Source organism: Lampetra planeri, chromosome 19 (genome assembly GCF_965212315.1).
Source record: "Lampetra planeri chromosome 19, kcLamPlan1.2.h2, whole genome shotgun sequence".
In the NCBI taxonomy this organism is placed as follows: Eukaryota; Metazoa; Chordata; class Hyperoartia; order Petromyzontiformes; family Petromyzontidae; genus Lampetra; species Lampetra planeri.
Window position 1 is genome coordinate 2,924,309 of NC_136125.1, and position 16,875 is coordinate 2,941,183.

A 16,875-nucleotide genomic window follows, 5' to 3' on the forward strand; every position below is an offset into this window, starting at 1 on the left:
TCACGGCCCAGCTCGTGGAGATGTGCATAAGCCACCGTTTTAAGTTTGGGAACAATTTAATGTTTACTGTGATAATAACCATGGACAGATATTTACGCCATTTGACGATCCGGTAGAAACCGTGTATAGAGAACTTGCATAACATACAGAACATATACATAACCTACGTTCATAGTGATGACCCCACCTTTACCCCTCTATTTAATATGGAAACAGGAGGACTTCTTCACAATTATGGCTATCACCTGATGAACCTGGTTTAATCACCAGCGAAACGTCATGGACGAATTGTAAATATTGTGGGTTTACTTTCTAACACACCCGTATGCTGAAGTAGTAACTAATTGACACGTTTTGTTTACATGACAAACCTTACGAATTTGCTGCGTCGGGTGATGGCGGGTTGAACGACACATTTATATTGACGCAATTTAACCCAAAAAACCCTTTATTATGGATAATATTGGTCGCGAAAGCCTACATGTTAAACTATACAGAACATGACTACGGACACAACCAACATCCCATCTTGTCAGATCTCAGAAGCTAAGCATGTTTGAGCCTGGATAGCGTTGGCATTGGTGACCACCTTGGATAAAAACCGGTGATGTAGGCTGCTGCAGAGCACCAATCTGGATTAACCCACATGGTGAAGTATGGTCAAATGACCTCTACGACCCAGCAGTGGATTGACAAAGGTCCACACGTGTGTATATATAGAACATACCGATCTAACTGACTGCAATTCAGGAATGTTTCATCAGCCAGGTGAGAGTCCATTGCAAAGCAGATCTATTCCCAGTGGCCTGTCACTGTGAGGCCTTGTCAACATTCCTGGTGAAAACGAGACCAGAAAAAAGAATACCATTCGGTCAGCAGAACTGAATGAACGCCTCGCCTTCACTTGAAACATAGTTGTATTATTCAATGCGAGACTAACATTTGAACCCGTTTTAGGTCCCGATATGGTGTAACCTCATCCTGGAACACACATTTGTTTACATAACAAATTTTGCTTATCAGTAGAACTGGATAACAAGGGCAATGTAAAAAATTGCTTCCTCCACCCTGCTTGCCAAGGTTCAGGAAGTTAAACATTTGCAAGTCCCTTTGATAGCTTTGATCCCGGCATTCCTTCAGAGCTTCTCTAATCCCTTTCAAATGGGATTTGAGCCCAGGCAATCATCACCAAGTGCATAATGCAAATTATAACTCTATTGAAATGACAATTGAACCTATAAATGCTTCACTAAGTGGATTATTATATATAATTTTAAACTTCGTCAGGAAACATTATTACAGTAGTTTAATTCTTATCAGGCCCCCATGGTGTATCGAGTGCTGTCCCCAATTCTAATCCACTCTACATCTCTCTATGTACTGTAAAGAAGGACCATTGCCCAAAATTTCACCGATCATATACTGCCAAGTTATTGACAGGTCATGGGTTATTTTGGATCAATGTTAATTCCTATTACAGAATATCACAGTAATTGTTCTGGGTGCGTGAGGGTTGTTAAAGGATGTGTGTGTGTGTGTGTGGACCTGCTGAGGCAGCACAGAGACTTTACCGCGGTGACGATGACATTTTCATTCTCCTCTCAGAATATTTTTCTCGCAAACTGGATGATGGGAAAAATCACTCGTCTCTGTGTGTGCACCGGGTTACCTAGATTACGGGGGAGTTCCGCTGTCATAATAATAATTATCCCCAACCACGCAGGTATTACGTGCATGTGTGAGACTCTCCGCAAGAGCCGTGGATTGACAAAGGGCTGAAAATTATTAATTTTCTACACATCTCTCCCCTCCGTCTCGTAGAGTAGTGCATTCTCTCCCACCTCATTTACTTTCACTGAAATACCCATCGATTATATATCCCCTCTGCCTTATACCACCCTCAATCTGAATGCCCCAAACGTCTCATGCTTTACAGATGCATAAAAAAAAAAATTAATTCTGCACCGGAGTATTTTTGTTTCATAACTCCTCTGCCGATAGAGACCATTGCAGTAGTGGGGTGAAACGCTCAACAACAAGAGCGTGCGCAACGCCAATAATGCACACCGTTTGGAAAAGAGCACACGGGCAAAACAGAAATTCCGTTTTTATAGTTTGAGAAGCTGCATCATTTATGGTGAATAATGGACAGCTTAGTGCCGGCACCTGTCGAGGTAGCGCTGTGAAAAGGAACCGAGCAAACGTCGAGGCAGCCCTCTTGGCTGTCGCCCACGGCGCAGGAAGCTTCGCGTGAGAATGTTGGCATCTGTGCGCATCAGTGGTCATGGAATTTAGTGAACGATGGTCCAGTGTGCTCATCCTCTGGAAATTCACACCGCATCTCCCATAGCTCTTGACTGGATATCAAAACTTAACAGATGTAAAGTCTAACTATGGACAGTTGCTCTTCCCCCATAGGACATCATCAGTCATCACGGAGGGCTTACCACATAACAACAGTGCACCCATAACGTAGTATGTGTCTACCAGCTACTATACATTGCCTGAAGGAATTTTAGACAAAATATCTCTCACCCGGCTCTGAACGGATATGAATTAATCATTTCACTACAGTTCTACAGATTAAATGATTCCACCAATATGATGCTAAACAGTGCGACAGAAAAGACTAAACTGCTAATGTGTGTTCACAAAAGATGTCATGAAGCCATTCATACACAATACCTGTTACATCTTTTAATTTTGGGTGCTTTTATCATGTAAAAAACTACGTGTTCACTATTGTGGCAAGGCGGTGGAATGGTAGAGCACTTAACCCACAAGGGCAATGTTGTCAGTTCAAATCCACACGTGTTCTCACGTGATGAACATGGGTACCACTCTGTGCAAAGTCAACAGAAGTCCTCAGTGGAGAGTCTCACCCTCGCCATAAGAAATTGAAATTTCCACCACCAGATCAGGACCACCAAAAGAGATGAGCACTACCCAAATCTCATCTGAGTATACATGTTGGATATATATGTTCAGTATACGTAAATATATGTATTTTATAAAATGCCTCTGGGCAGTGTTGTTATTGTTCAGTAGCTTGTAAACAGAGAGAGACTGGCTTCTGTCATAGGAGAGTGTAAAATCGATGAACATCACCAGCTCTCTAGGTCACCAACAGCAACGTACGGACACTACCCCATCGTCGTCCATTTTCTTCGAGGAGACGCGTTGCCCTAAACTAAAAATTATTTATATTTTACTCGGTAAGGCCCACTGACCTATATAGCTCTTTATCAGAAGCAATGTGGCCACAAATGATAGCCCAATGAAGTGGCGTATCATGTAGAGATTTATAGCAGCCAAATACTCTAAATGCATTTTTCTAAATGTGAGAAAATTCAGGGACCCCGGGGAGAACATGCAAACTCCAAATATACAGTGGGTGCCAGATTTTGGGTTGAATCCACAGCCTCCTGTATAGCAGGCGAGAGGTAGTTAACATCTCGTCACCGTGTTGACCCGAGGTGTTGTGACGCGTGTCGTGGCAGCGCCCAACACGCCAGTCATCAAGAAGGACCTGAGCATGGCATCGCACGACAGCGTGACGGTGCAGTGGGTGTCCGACGACGAGTTCAACGTGGAGTCGTACGAGCTGCAGTACACCATCTTCACCGGACAGACGAACCTCCACAGTGAGCGAGCAGCTGCCAGCCAGCACATTCGTCATGCGCTCATTTGCACTCAAGCCAATTCTGTCATCACAGAGTGTGCGCATGCGCACACACACACCCCTGCTAGCTGTTTGCATAGAACGAGTGTCACGAAACGATGCGCTATTTGGTAGCCAATCAAACCGTGGTTTGTCCTACATCTATATGTATGTTGAACTTATTTTGCACCATACATAGCCAACTGTGCTAATCGGAGGTGCAGGGGACAGACAACACACTAAACACGAGAAGCCTTGTTCCCTGCCGTAGGAATGTTGGGTTTTACTACCCGATAAAAAAATATCTATACCGGGTAAGGTGACCTGGCCGCAAATGAGAGAGCTTAATTAAGTTATAGCATCTAAATACTCTAAACGCATGTTGATTCTAAATGTGGAGGGAAAAACTGGAGGACCCAGAAAAAAATCCACATGACCACGGGGAGAACATGCACACTCCAAATATATAGGTGTCTCGGGTCAGGATAAAACCCGTGGCCTCCTGTATACGAGGCGAGCTAGTTAAAATCTCGCCGCCATGGCAAGCTGTTATGTAGATGGCCAAATGCTCAGGGTCGTTTTGTGCACTCCTCGGTGACCAGGCTGCCACAATCAAGTTGCTAAAGCTGCACAAAAACTCAATGTGTTGCCGTGGAGCATTGTATATATTCAGAACTCCATTCTGTATCTACACATATACATTAAACATATATTAATTTTATATATATATGTGTAAACTGATACATGTTTTAGTTTTACATGTAGGCTTCCGCAACCAATATTCATAATACAGGTTTTTTAGGGTGAGATCGTGTAAATATTTACATGATCTAAAATACATTTTGTATTTATAAGTGGAATAATAGATCAGAGTTCTGTTTATTTACTCTTTTACCCATTATACTTCACGGAAATGCACAACGTTCTTGTATATGGTATTACTTTGTGTGTTGAACAGGGTGCAGACATTGAAATAGTCCCCCTTGGCCGTAACTTTTGGTATTTGTTTAACAAGCCTGATGAGGCCGAGAAGGTCAGAGCTGGTGGAGAGTTTGCTCGCTTAAACAAATGCTGCTTGATATTGGTCTGGAAAGCCAATGGGCCAATGGACTGATGCACACGTTTGATTAATAGGCAGAGACACAGACCCAAGCTTTGCTTGAACTTTCTGAACCTGAGAACGTGGTTTAACTCGTGGCGTACGCTGGCCGCCTCTCCGCGTAGGCCTGTGCAGCAGCATGGACAGCTGGCTCATCGTCCCCAACATCCGGCACAACCACTATACGGTGCACGGCCTGCAGAGTGGCACTCGCTACATTTTCCTTGTCAAGGCCATCAACCAGGCCGGCAGCCGCAGCAGCTCCTGCGTCACACTCAAGACCAACAGTGAGCGCCACCCCGCGTCGCGCGTTGAGCCTGCAGCACCGCGATACGTCGGCGTGCCATTAAGACATGTGCCCGCGAGTCTTCACCTGCAACGCGCCCGCTTCTGGCTTTTGGCTAACTATCGCACGAAGGCGGTCACCACATCGCACACTTTCAGATGCGCTTCTGCAGCCATCCGGAACGTTCTTCCGACCGATATTAGGAAGCCACTGGAGCTATGCACTTTTAAATCGTCTAGATTGAAAATTCATTTCTTTACAATTGCTTTTTGTGTTAAGTTTGTTGTGCTTCCCCCGCACCTCCGATTAGCACGCTTGGCTACTTGCAGGGCGAAAGAGGTTCAACATACGTACAAGCTGTTTAAGTACAATGTTGTACGTGTTGATATACAAGGGGGCAATAACTTCCATGGTCTCATGACAAGAGTGAGGGTATTATGGTTTCTTGTTTCAAGATATGTTTTGCTTTAATGATTCCAAAAATTTTATTTTACTCTCCGTCAAGAGTGTACGTTTCCATTTTTACAAGTCATCAGATGCTACCAAGCGTAACAGATTTATTTGCATTTGAATGAAGAAGACTATTGTGACTTTGAACAGGCAAAACCTGATCTACTCATGTTACATACTTAATTTGGAGCTTTCGTGACTGCAGGAATTACTCTTTGGTTCTTTCGGTAAAGTCACGCACAAAGACAAAACAACAAATCAAATACCAGCATACGACGCCTCGACTGCAACACAAGCAATCATCAACAGGTACAAACGAAATAGAAACACAAATCTAGTACACCCAGAAATGCAATGCAACACAACAGAGTCGGACAACACAACAGTCAACACCTACCTGGTTGATCACGTTCTTCCTGAGAGTGATACATTTGAAAGAGAGATAAAACACAGAACCAGAGACATATAGACAGACATATAAGCAGACAGATATCACAGAGATACATAGAGAGAGAACAAACATAGGCACACAGAGAAACCACGCCTCTGTGTCGAGGCCTTAAATAGAGAGAGGGGGCGGGGGCGGAGAGAGAGGAAGGGGTTAGAGAAATTAGCATGTCCATGAGTGGCACGGTGAGTGGCAATGTGCAAAAGCTTGAGAGAGGGGGCGGGGGCGGAGAGAGAGGGAGGGGTTATAGAAATTATCATGTCAATGAGTAGCACGGTGAGTGGTACGAACGTAATCAACCAGGTAGGGTGTTGACTGCCATGCTATCCGACTCTCCGTTGTATCACATTACACCTCCAAGCATACTAGACCTGTGTTTCCATTTCATCCATACCCGATGATGACCGCCTGTGCTGCAATCGAAACGTCGCATGCTAGCATTCAACCCATTACTCTATCTTTATACGTGACTTTACCGAAAGAACCAAAGAGAAATTAGCATGTCAATGAGTGGCAAGCTGCAGAGAGGGAGAGGGACAACAGCCGAGACACACAGAGAGAGCAGAACATAAGAACGACAAAACGAGTGGAGACAGAGAAAGTACACTAAATCAAATAAACCTATCAAAATTTCGAAATGTAATGCAATGCAACACAGCTGTTATTTCCGAATCTCTGTCTCTCTATGCCTCTCCCTTAGATCTCCCATGCTCACATGTCATTTGCATTGCACTCTCATGCCTTTGGATTGCACTCTCATGCTCTCATGTCCTTTGGATTGCACTCTCATGTTCACATGCCCTTTGGATTGCACCCGTTGGGTTGCACTCCCTCGTCGAGGAGGCTGCTCTCCTTTTCTACAGTTACATGCTAATTTCTCACATTAACATCATGCTCATCTCTCACATTAACACAGCCACTTCCATGCCCGGGTCAAGGAGGCCACTTTCCTATCTTACAGTTACATGCTAATTTCTTACATTAACATCACTAGCCCCGGCCACTTCTTTATGACCCTTGGGCTACACCCATTTCAAACCTTTTAAAACAGTCTCCCTCAGCAGACTATGCTTTCCCACCTGATGACGGACGCTTGTGTTGTGCCTGAAACGTCGTGATTTATTTTATTTTATATCTACGCGACTTTACCGATAGAACCAAAGAGTATGGATTCCTGCAGTCACGAAAGCTTCAAATCAAGATAGAATTTCAAAGTTGTTTGAAATAACCAGCTCGAAGATGTTGCTGTTGGAATTTGTAGAAGGCGTAATACATTTAGTCAGACCAAGGGTATGCAAAACGGACAAAAATGTGGTTACATGAAGAACTATGGGGTTGTCAACATGGACATTTAAATGACCAGAAACTATTACTGGATAGGACATGCTGAGCCCTGAAGCATAATCTGAGAAGTCCGATTACAGTTGATCATCCATTATCCGGCGCGCGATTATCTGGCTTCTAACATTATCCGAAATATCTGGACCGATCCGGCAAAACTGCGACAAAGGCTTTAAACCAGTTCAGTGATTGGCACCACGTGCATGACAAAACAATAGCTATGCTTGATTTCGGTGTCAAATATGATATGCAGCACATTATACACTGCATGCAATTTAAACAAAAAAATACTACACGTATATACTTTTTTGACTAATAACTACAGGAATAAAAACATAATATACAGCACGATCCAGCGAAAAGTGCGTTGTACAATTCGGTGTTCACACGAGCATGGGTCTAAAGGCTGCATCATCAGTCCGTCGAACGTCAAACACATCGAGTTGTTGACACAAGAGCATGGTATGTACACCACTCCATGCAAAGTCTTTGAGATTGGAGTGGTAAGTACAGTAAAGTAAATACAGTAACATTTAATAGCACGTTCAAAGAAGTGGTATACTGAAGGGACAGTCAAGAAAAGGAGAAACATCTGATCACGAATGCGACGTTTCAGTGAGAATATCAGTAGCTGCTCCAGAAAAAAAAAGTCGTTAACAATTATCAGTGTTTTATTGTAAATTGACGGTCTCGGAAAAAACAATACCAATAAAAATAAACAATAAAACAATTACGAGACCAAGGTGCTCTGCAAACCCTCTGGCTACCATCAAAGGTTTGTACATGAAGCCATCCAGATATACAAACAGAGACATAATTTCAACCGTGAGGATGGGTACTAACTGAGTAATCATTGGAAAGATGTTATTAACCATGCAAAAAAGATTTAACTACACATTTTTGGACCATCTTATTTGACAGGTACTATTCTGCTTTACCGAGTGTTAACATCCCCAGCGTTTAACAGTACTCTCCTTTTTTGTATTTGTATTGTCAACCAACACTGGGTAAAACAACATGTGCATTGTCGTTCTCTTCTAGCATGTGCACCTTTAGCATGTGCACCTTTAGCATGTGCACATGTTGTTCTCTTTTAGCCCCCCCCCCCCCATACGTTCCATTCATTGGCTACCACATTCAGATAAGCCCCTCCCCCCCTCCTCCCCCCTTAACTTGTATTTAAGAACTTGTACCTTGGAATTTTTTGCCTCACTTGATACAGTAAATCTAGCTGTGACGGTCCCACCTGATGACAGAGACTTGTGTTGCCTCTGAAACGTCGTGATTTATTATTTTATTTTATTTCTATTATTACTTTTAGTAATTTTAATTATATTTTTTACCTACGTGACTTTAACGAAAAAACCTAAGAGTATGAATCCTTGCAGTCACGAAAGCTGCAAATCTAGAAGTGATGACATTGCCACTAAAATGTAATAAATGTTTTTCTAAAATGTTTTCGTCTTCCCCAAATTTTCCCAATTGTGTCATATCATGAGATATATCCATTCGGATCTCGCAGAGCAATGTAACCCTTTATGTCAGAGAACAGCCCATGGAAATATATATCACAGAGCTACCTTTGAGTTCCCTTCTCGTGACTTCCGCTCCTCCAAACAGTATGGGGCAGCACGTAGAGAAATATTCATAGCATGACAGTCAAATAAACATTTTTAATTCTGAGTTAGCCAAAGTAAGTGCAGAACCTAATGTAATATTATGCTCTGTTTTGCACTTAATGGTGACCATGCTGAGATCATCAGCTCAATAGACTTGAGGACCCGGTGTAATTACAGATGATTGCCAGGATTCAAACCCAGGATCTCAGTAGAGCCAACTCAGTGCTTTGACCTCTCAGCCGCTCGGCCACCTCTGCCCAGGGTGTCATTTAAAGCGGCAGTTAAATATCCAACTTGGTGGCATCGTGCAAGAGTGCTCAGCCCACAATCATAAATTGGGGGTCAACTCGGCTCAACATTCCTCAGTGCCATTGAGATAAATGCCATGTCATGGGAAGTCATCGATCTGTTGTCCCACGGAGAAACATATGCCAGCCTTGGGAATGTGGAATTTCTACCATTGGCCCCCTGATCTTACTCTTTGGTTCTTTCAGTAAAGTCACGTATAAAGATAAAATAATAAATTAAATAACAGCATACGACGTTTCGATTGCAACACAAGCAATCATCATCAGGTATAAATGAAATAGCAACAAAAATCTAACCAGAAAACTATAGACAGACATATAAGCAGACAGATATCACAGAGATACATAGAGAGAGAATACACATAGGCACACAGAGAGAGAACGTCTCTGTGACGAGGCCTTAAATAGAGAGAGGGGGCGGGGTCGGAGAGAGGGAGGGGTTAGAGAACATTAGCATGTCAATGAGTAGGACGATGCATGGTAAGGTGCGCAAGCTTGAAAATTAGGAGAACGGGAGAGAGACACACTAAATTAAATAAACTAGCAAAATATCGAAATGTAATGTAATGCAACACAGAGAGTCGGTCAACACAATTAACACATAGCCTGGTTGATTACGTATTTCAAACATTGCTAAGTTAAAATTTAAGTGTGAAAATTCCAAAGAGAGACAAAACACAAACACAAGGAATGGAGACACACAGACAGAGCAGAACATAAGAACGACAAAAAACGAGTGGAGACAGAAAAAGTACAGTAAATCAAATAAAACCTAGCAAAATTTCGAAACTTAATGCAATGCAACACAGAGGGTCGGTCAACACACAATTAACGCATATCCTGGTTGATTACGATCTTCCAAAAATTGCAAAATTAGAAGTTAAGTGTGAAATTTGAAAGACACAAACACGAAGATCGATACACAGACAGAAAGAGAAAACAAAAATCCCAGAGAGAAAAAGATAAACTTAAAACTTCCCCGTAGAAGTGGTTCAATCTTAATTTGGAGCTTTCGTGACTGCAGGAATTACTCTTTGGTTCTTTCGGTAAAGTCACGTATAAATATAAAATAATGAATTAAATAATAGCATACGACGTTTCGATTGCAACACAAGCAATCATCATCAGGTATAAATGAAATAGCAACAAAAATCTAACCAGAAAACTATAGACAGACATATAAGCAGACATATATCACAGAGATACATAGAGAGAGAACACACATAGGCACACATAGAGAGAACGTCTCTGTGACGAGGCCTTAAATAGAGAGAGTGGGCAGGGTCGGAGAGAGGGAGGGGTTAGAGAACATTAGCATGTCAATGAGTAGGACGATGCATGGTAAGGTGCGCAAGCTTGAAAATTAGGAGAACGGGAGAGAGACACACTAAATTAAATAAACTAGCAAAATATCGAAATGTAATGTAATGCAACACAGAGAGTCGGTCAACACAATTAACACATAGCCTGGTTGATTACGTATTTTAAAGATTGCAAAGTTAGAATTTAAGTGTGAAAATTCCAAAGAGAGACAAAACACAAACACGAAGAACGGAGACACACAGACAGAGCAGAACATAAGAACGACAAAAAAACGAGTGGAGACAGAAAAATTACAGTAAATCAAATAAAACCTAGCAAAATTTCGAAACTTAATGCAATGCAACACAGAGGGTCGGTCAACACACAACGCATATCCTGGTTGATTACGATCTTCCAAAAATTGTGATATCTGTCTGCTTATATGTCTGTCTATAGTTTTCTGGTTGGATTTTTGTTGCTATTTCATTTATACCTGATGATGATTGCTTGTGTTGCAATCGAAACGTCGTATGCTGTTATTTAATTTATTATTTTATCTTTATACGTGACTTTACCGAAAGAACCAAAGAGTAATTCCTGCAGTCACGAAAGCTCCAAATTAAGATTGAACCACTTCTACGGGGAAGTTTATCTTTTTCTCTCTCTCTGGGTTTTTTGTTTTCTCTCTCTGCCTTTGTATCGATCTTCGTGTTTGTGTCTTTCAAATTTCACACTTAACTTCTAATTTAGAAATTTTTGGAAGATCGTAATCAACCAGTATATGCATTAATTGTGTGTTCACCGACCCTCTGTGTTGCATTGCATTAAGTTTCGAAATTTTGCTAGGTTTTATTTGATTTACTGTACTTTTTCTGTCTCCACTCGTTTTTTGTCATTCTTATGTTCTGCTCTGTCTGTGTGTCTCCGTTCCTCGTGTTTGTGTTTTGTCTCTCTTTGGAATTTTCACACTTAAATTCTAACTTAGCAATCTTTGAAATACGTAATCAACCAGGCTATGCGTTAATTGTGTGTTGACCGACTCTCTGTGTTGCATTACATTACATTTCGATATTTTGCTAGGTAATTTAATTTAGTGTGTCTATCTCCCGTTCTCCTAATTTTCAAGCTTGCGCACCTTACCACGCGTCGTCCTACTCATTGACATGCTAATTTTCTCTAACCCCTCCCTCTCTCCGCCCCCGCCCCCTCTCTCTATTTAAGGCCTCGTCACAGAGACGTTCTCTCTCTGTGTGCCTATGTGTGTTCTCTCTCTATGTATCTCTGTGATATCTGTCTGCTTATATGTCTGTCTATAGTTTTCTGGTTAGATTTTTGTTGCTATTTCATTTATACCTGATGATGATTGCTTGTGTTGCAATCGAAACGTCGTATGCTATTATTTAATTTATTATTTTATCTTTATACGTGACTTTACCGAAAGAACCAAATAGTAATTCCTGCAGTCACGAACGCTCCAAATTAAGATTTCCCCTGATCTTGTCACAGAAATGAGTACTGCGTCACACTTAATTTTTGATCAATGATTATGAAAATTAAAATGTTTATGTTTATGAAAAATTACATTTTTCAGGATTCGAACCCAGGATCTCACAAAACTCCATTTTATGAAACATATAAGTTTTCATTAAATATAGTTTTTCATAATCATTGCCGGGCATGGAGAACTGTAGTTTTATGGATTACTCAAGATCAAATATAGTTAGGAATCGGTGGATATGATGAATAAGTTACTCACAAATGACTTGATTGGGAAACTGCAAAAAAACATTGCACCCTACTGGTAGAGTAATGCCCACTTGTAGGCCGGAGCTGAATTCACCCTGGGCCTCACACTGGTGGTCCCCTTGGCTAGGCTGCAGCAGAGCATTGAAAGCATTGAGATGGGATGTGATTTAAGGGAGCTTTGAGTTATTGATGAGTTTAAGCAAGCACCACTATAAAATGAAATGCTTATCCTTGCTATCATAGTCGGTAATTACTTTTCAGAGGCGAGCAAACCTCTGCAAAAAAGAAAAAAATACGTATTTATATTTAGTGACTTGCTTACCATTTTCTATAATTTGCACTACTCCAGTTTTTTTTGTATTGGTTGCTGTTGTAACTTGCTGAGCCACCAAAGTACCGGACATCTGTGAAAAAGAGCTTGATAGCTCATCGGATTCCTCCTCCAGTCTCAATAAAGATTCTGAGGATTGTGAACCAAACGCGGGGTTTTGCGATGCACTGTCTCAGTCACAGCGTGGGCGCCCCCCCTCGCGCAGGCCAGCCGTTTAAGCTGGACCCCAGCTCGGCCCACAAGAAGCTCAAAATCAGCAACAACAACCTGACGGTGGAGCGCGAGGAGCCGTCCAAGAAGAGCCACACCGCGGAGCGCTTCGGGGGGCACAGCTGCTACGGCGTGGCCGGGAACGTCCTCATCGACAGCGGACGCCACTACTGGGAGGTGCTCACCAACGGCAGCACCTGGTGAGTGGATGCACATGCAAGCGAACGATGCTATAGTAGTTAGTTCACGTTAATAACATACCGAACACTTGGTTTCAGGTACAATTACCATCGTAATGCCATCCTGCTATAGGCCAGTTTATTCTTGAGTGATAATAAACAATGTACAGAATTATATTCAAAGCTTTCGTGACTGCAGGAATTACTCTTTGGTTCTTTCGGTAAAGTCACGTCGAAAGAAAATAAATTTCATAATAATAGAATACGACGTTCCGATTGCAACACAAGCAACCATCATCAGGTATGAATGAGAAAACAAACATCTAACACAGTCAACATCCTACATGGTTAAATTTCGATTTAAAGCTTTCGTGACTGCAGGGATTCATCTTCTTGGTTCTTTCGGTAAAGTCACGTAGAATGGAAATAATAAAATAATAAAAATAAAACATAATAAAATAATTCTCACGACGTTTCGGCCACAACGCAAGCAGCCATCCTCAGGTGGAGAGCAGGTCTGTCGAGGAGACAGAGTCTGAATGACACACTCCAGGCTTGGAGCGACTATTTAAGCTGGGATGGAGGGGGGAAGGGCGCCTTGACAAAAGAATTTGCATATCAAGAGGAATTTTGCATTTTTATGGGAAATGCAGATATGCGATTAGTACTACTTGTGAAATGCGTAGGAGGTTTGGTGGGGGGTTTAAAGTCATTATGCCCGTGCATTATGCAGGCTGCTTGCGTTGTGGCTGAAACGTCGTGAGAATTATTTTATTATGTTTTATTTTTATTATTTTATTAATTACATTCTACGTGACTTTACCGAAAGAACCAAGAAGATAAATCCCTGCAGTCACGAAAGCTTTAAATTGAAATTTAACCACCACTACGGGGTGGGATTCCACAAAACTTTAAGATCTTTCAACAAACTCTGGGATAAGAAGGCTCAGCTAATCGAGTCTCTCACCTTTCTGAAGAGATGCCGCGACTCTAAGGTAATACCAATCGCATTTACACTAACCTCTGCTGCTGTAACTTCTTCTAATGCTAAACGAATTCTGTCTAGAACTAGCTTAGCTCTTATTTCAGAGAAAATCAGACTTACGCGCACCGAACTAGATCAGTTAGACAAGACACTCTACAAATCACACTTATCTTTGACTGCAACAATGTCCACATCGGATTGGGAACATGTAGACAAAATGACTGCCTCTTCAGCTGCCGCTATGTCGACCAAATGTAAGGACAACTTGATTTCCAAATTCAACCGCCTCTCAAACAAGAGACCGGACCCACACACTGAAAAGCTAGACGTTAACAAAGTCGTAATTAATCGCAGTAACAGTTCTATTTCTGATGGTCTGAAATCCGTTTTATCTAAAGGAGTAAACTTTGCAGTCACACCTAGACACATACCAGTTAATGATATCATTGCCCGAGTAGATGTGGCTCTCAAGGGCCTGAGTCACATCGCTGCAGACATAGCAAGATCTGAAATCTCTGCAACCCTCTAAAACGCTAAGATGCAGCTAGCAACATCAGCAAAGATGAGCGTTTTAAATTAGCTCAATTAAAAAAGAGGAATGACATTGTCATCCTCTCAGCCGACAAAGGCAATGCCACTGTTATCATGGACAAAATAGAATACAACAACAAAATTCAAGAACTACTCAACGATGGCAGCTACACAAAAATAAAAAGAGACCCCACCAACAGCCTCGTCATTAAAACCAACAAAATCATTTCTGATTCAACCGCATTAATTGATCAAACCAAACAGTTCTTGTTGAAACCTTTTGCAGCCAGTCCACCAAGATTATATGGCTTGCCAAAGATACATAAAGATACACCTCTTCGTCCCATTGTCTCTACTATCAACTCCCCCACATACAAACTGGCTCGTTTTTTGTCTGAAATCCTGCGGCCTTTCACTGGAAAACCACCTTTGCGGTACAAAACTCTACTGACCTGGTATCGACAATCAAGGGGATTTCCCTGTCCCCAGACGACCTGCTTGTCAGTTTTGATGTGGTTTCCTTATTCACCAAAGTTCCTGTACCTGACACCATCGCAATAATTGAAGACTTGGTTCATCAAGGACTGAATACTGGGGTACCCCCCCCCCTGGTGAGACACTGCTTAACCAATACATACTTCACCTGGAATGGAACTTTCTACAAACAAACTGAGGGCACCCCAATGGGCTCCCCCCTATCTCCGGTTGTAGCCATCGTTTTCATGGAGAAATTTGAGACTGACGCCATCCAGACTGCCACTCTACGCCCGACCTTATGGAAGAGGTACGTAGATGACACTTTTGTCATCTGGCCACATGGCCGGCCTGCTCTAGACCAATTCCTTGACCACATCAATTCCATACACCCAGCCATCAGATTCACCATAGAAGTAAAAAAAGATGGCAAGCTACCCTTTTGGATGTCCTAATTAAAAGGAGACCTGATGGTTCAATGAGCCACTCTGTCTACAGGAAAGCCACCCATACGGATGCTTACCTAAAACCGGATTCCCACCACCATCCATCCCAGAAGAATTCCCTCATCAAGACTCTATACCATAGAGCCCAATGTATCTCCGACCAGGAACACATTGCCAGTGAACTCAAATATGTACGCCAAGCTCTTAAGGCTAATGGTTACTCCGACTACACAATCCGCAAAGCCATCACTTCAACCATCAAGAAGCATCATGTTGAGGAGCCTTTAAAAACCATCACCTTACCCTACATTGCTGGGGTCACAAAAAAGATCTCCAATATCCTGATAAAACACAAGATCCAGGTCCGATTCAACACAGTACATAAAATCCGTGATCTGGTCCCGTCTGTAAGAGATGTGGTTCCAGACATACAGTACCCTGGCGTCCACAAACTAAGTTGCCTCTGTGGTAGCAGTTACATTGGAGAAACCCAATGACATGTCTCGGACCGCATCCGTGAACATAAAGCAGAATTGAAACACGGTAGGACAAACACCTCAGCCGTGGCAGATCACTGTTACAATTCAGTGGGCTCACATGATATTGACTTTTCCAAGACAGAGGTTCTCTGCAAGCCATCTGGCTACCATGAAAGATTCGTTCATGAGGCGATCCACATACACAAACACAGAGACAATTTCAACCGAGAAGATGGATTCTGGCTCAGCAATCATTGGAAGGACGTAATAAACTATTTCGGATCTTAACTGATTGTGTTCACGTTTACGGTGACTTTCAGACCGCGTTCCACTCACTGGCATTGATATCTTGTATTCTCCGCAGGGAATGGATTCTTTGCTCCGCTGCAAGTATCCTACCACTACTCTCCCATTGACATATTTCGTTGCTTCATCTTAGTATCTTTCACGCGACGGTCAATGGTACAGTGTATAGCGGATTGTATAATAATAAATAGTATAAAATTGTAATGTTTAATACAATGTACAAATTAATATATAGTATCGTAATTGTATAGTGAATATACAGCAGTGTGATATACATTAGGGTGAGTAGAATAATACATAGTGTAATAGTACAATGTATACGGTATAGGGTGGTGTATAGCAGAGGTGGGACAAAGTCATTGTTATGCAAGTCCAAGTCGAGTCGCAAGTCATCAAATTCATGACTCGAGTCTGACTCGAGTCCAAGTCACATGACTCGAGTCCACATCTCATAGGTGGGACAAAGTCATTGTTATGCAAGTCCAAGTCGAGTCGCAAGTCATCAAATTCATGACTCGAGTCTGACTCGAGTCCAAGTCACATGACTCGAGTCCACACCTCTGGTGTATAGTAATACACTATATAATTTAACGTTGGGTTGTCTATGGCAGTATATAGTACGGTGTAGACTCGTGTGATGTAAAAGAATAAAGTTTAGCTGGAAGCATATTATA

The 16,875-nt window shown here is 42.0% G+C and overlaps 1 protein-coding gene across 1 annotated transcript in view; it reads left to right on the plus strand.

Moving 5' to 3' along the window:
• The window catches only part of MID1 (midline 1), a 72,455-nt gene that overhangs the window by 45,218 nt on the left and 10,362 nt on the right, over positions 1 to 16,875 (plus strand). The window contains exons 8-10 of the mRNA XM_078602736.1: positions 3,501 to 3,644; positions 4,886 to 5,047; positions 12,797 to 13,001. Coding sequence (XP_078458862.1) covers positions 3,501 to 3,644; positions 4,886 to 5,047; positions 12,797 to 13,001 — 511 coding nt within the window. The remainder of the gene's footprint in view (positions 1 to 3,500; positions 3,645 to 4,885; positions 5,048 to 12,796; positions 13,002 to 16,875) is intronic.